Consider the following 1,586-nt stretch of genomic DNA (forward strand, 5'->3'; position numbering starts at 1 on the left):
TTTCATATTTCTATTCATCGCCTACCTGTTGAGCATAACAGGAAACCTGACCATCATCCTCCTCACATTATTGGATTCCCACCTTAAAACTGCCATGTATTTTTTTCTCCAAAATTTTTCCTGCTTAGAAATCTCCTTCACTTCTTCCTGCATTCCCAGGTACTTGTACAATCTATCAACAGGCGACAGGATCATTTCCTATAGTGCTTGTCTAAGCCAGCTATTTTTTATATATGTGTTTGCCATAGTACAATTTTTTCTCCTGACCGTCATGTCCTATGACCAGTACGTGGCCATCTGCAAACCCCTGCACTATGTGACCATCATGAACCGCAGGGTCTGCCAAGGGTTTGTCTTCTGCTGTTGGATGATTGCTTCGTTGTTGATATCCCCACTATTTATTTTGTTACTGGGCCTGGAATTCTGTGACTCCAATGCCATCGACCACTTCGCCTGTGATGTTAACCCCCTGATAAAGATCTCATGCTCAGATACATGGCTCTTAGAGCAGATGGTCATTATCTGCTCGGTGTTGATCTTCATCCTGACTCTCGTGTGTGTGGTTTTGTCCTATGTTTACATCATCAGAACAATCCTGAGGTTCCCGTCAGCCCAGCAAAGGCAGAAGGCGTTTTCCACCTGCTCTTCTCACATGATTGTGCTTTCTCTCACCTATGGCAGCTGCATCTTTGTCTACATTAAACCTTCAGCCAAGGATGACATGACCATGAATAAGGGGATCGCACTGTTAAATACTTCCATCTCCCCCATGTTGAACCCATTTATTTATACTCTCAGGAATAAACAAGTGATAGAAGCCTTTAATGGCTTAGTCACAAAATTGTACTCCTCTCAAGGAATTAGAGGAATATTGAGGTAAGGTTGAATTTACTCAAGTTTCTACCCCATTTTACTTCTTGATCTAAATTTCTGCTTCTATTTAATACAAGCTGTGAAGAAGTCACTCTGTATCTCTGCTTACCTTCCATCTTCTCATTTTTTTAAGCCACATGCACATAAAATATTTAAGAATCGTCACTTAGCAGCCTGTATATGTCTACCTCGCTCTGCCTTAATCTGCTTATAGAGACATACCTGCTATGAAGATAACATAAAAAACAACAATATTCTGATCTCATGAGAATATGGTTGTCCCTTGGAATGTGAAGAAATGGGAAAACATACTGACAGTTTGAAGATTTCAGATCAGTTTATCTAGTTTTTAAACATTTAAAAATATTCTATAAATATTTTTAATTATCTAGGATTTTAAAGTCATTTAATAATTAATATTTCCTAAAGTAAAGTAAGTTTTAGAGTGTAAGTAGGGTGTATTCTTTCTCTGAGTTTAAACATGTAAATCTTTCTGTCAAGCGGAAGACTAGTTTCCAACTGTAAAAATCATTTTATAAATGAACTGTTGTGTTTTCTAGGTATACAGTTTCTTTTTCTTTCAAGGGTTTTGATCAGGGGGATGTGGACGGACTCCAGTATTTCAGCATGCAATCTTTAGTGAATGTGAACTCAGAAAAAGAAATACTAAACGTTTTCCCTTTTTGTTGTTCATCAATGCGATACCACCTTAC

At 38.0% G+C, this 1,586-nt stretch overlaps 1 protein-coding gene across 1 annotated transcript; it reads left to right on the top strand.

The window, feature by feature from the left end:
* Positions 1–7: 7 nt before the first annotated feature.
* On the top strand, positions 8–880 carry LOC101632830 (olfactory receptor 6C2-like; the record flags this gene model as incomplete). The annotated part of the gene is made up of 1 exon (XM_004692470.1): positions 8–880. A coding segment is annotated over one exon (873 nt), but the record flags the coding sequence as incomplete, so codon positions are not given.
* Between the last annotated feature and the right edge of the window lie 706 nt (positions 881–1,586).

This window comes from Condylura cristata, unplaced genomic scaffold (genome assembly GCF_000260355.1).
Source record: "Condylura cristata isolate star-nosed mole 26May11 unplaced genomic scaffold, ConCri1.0 scaffold00034, whole genome shotgun sequence".
NCBI lineage: Eukaryota > Metazoa > Chordata > Mammalia > Eulipotyphla > Talpidae > Condylura > Condylura cristata.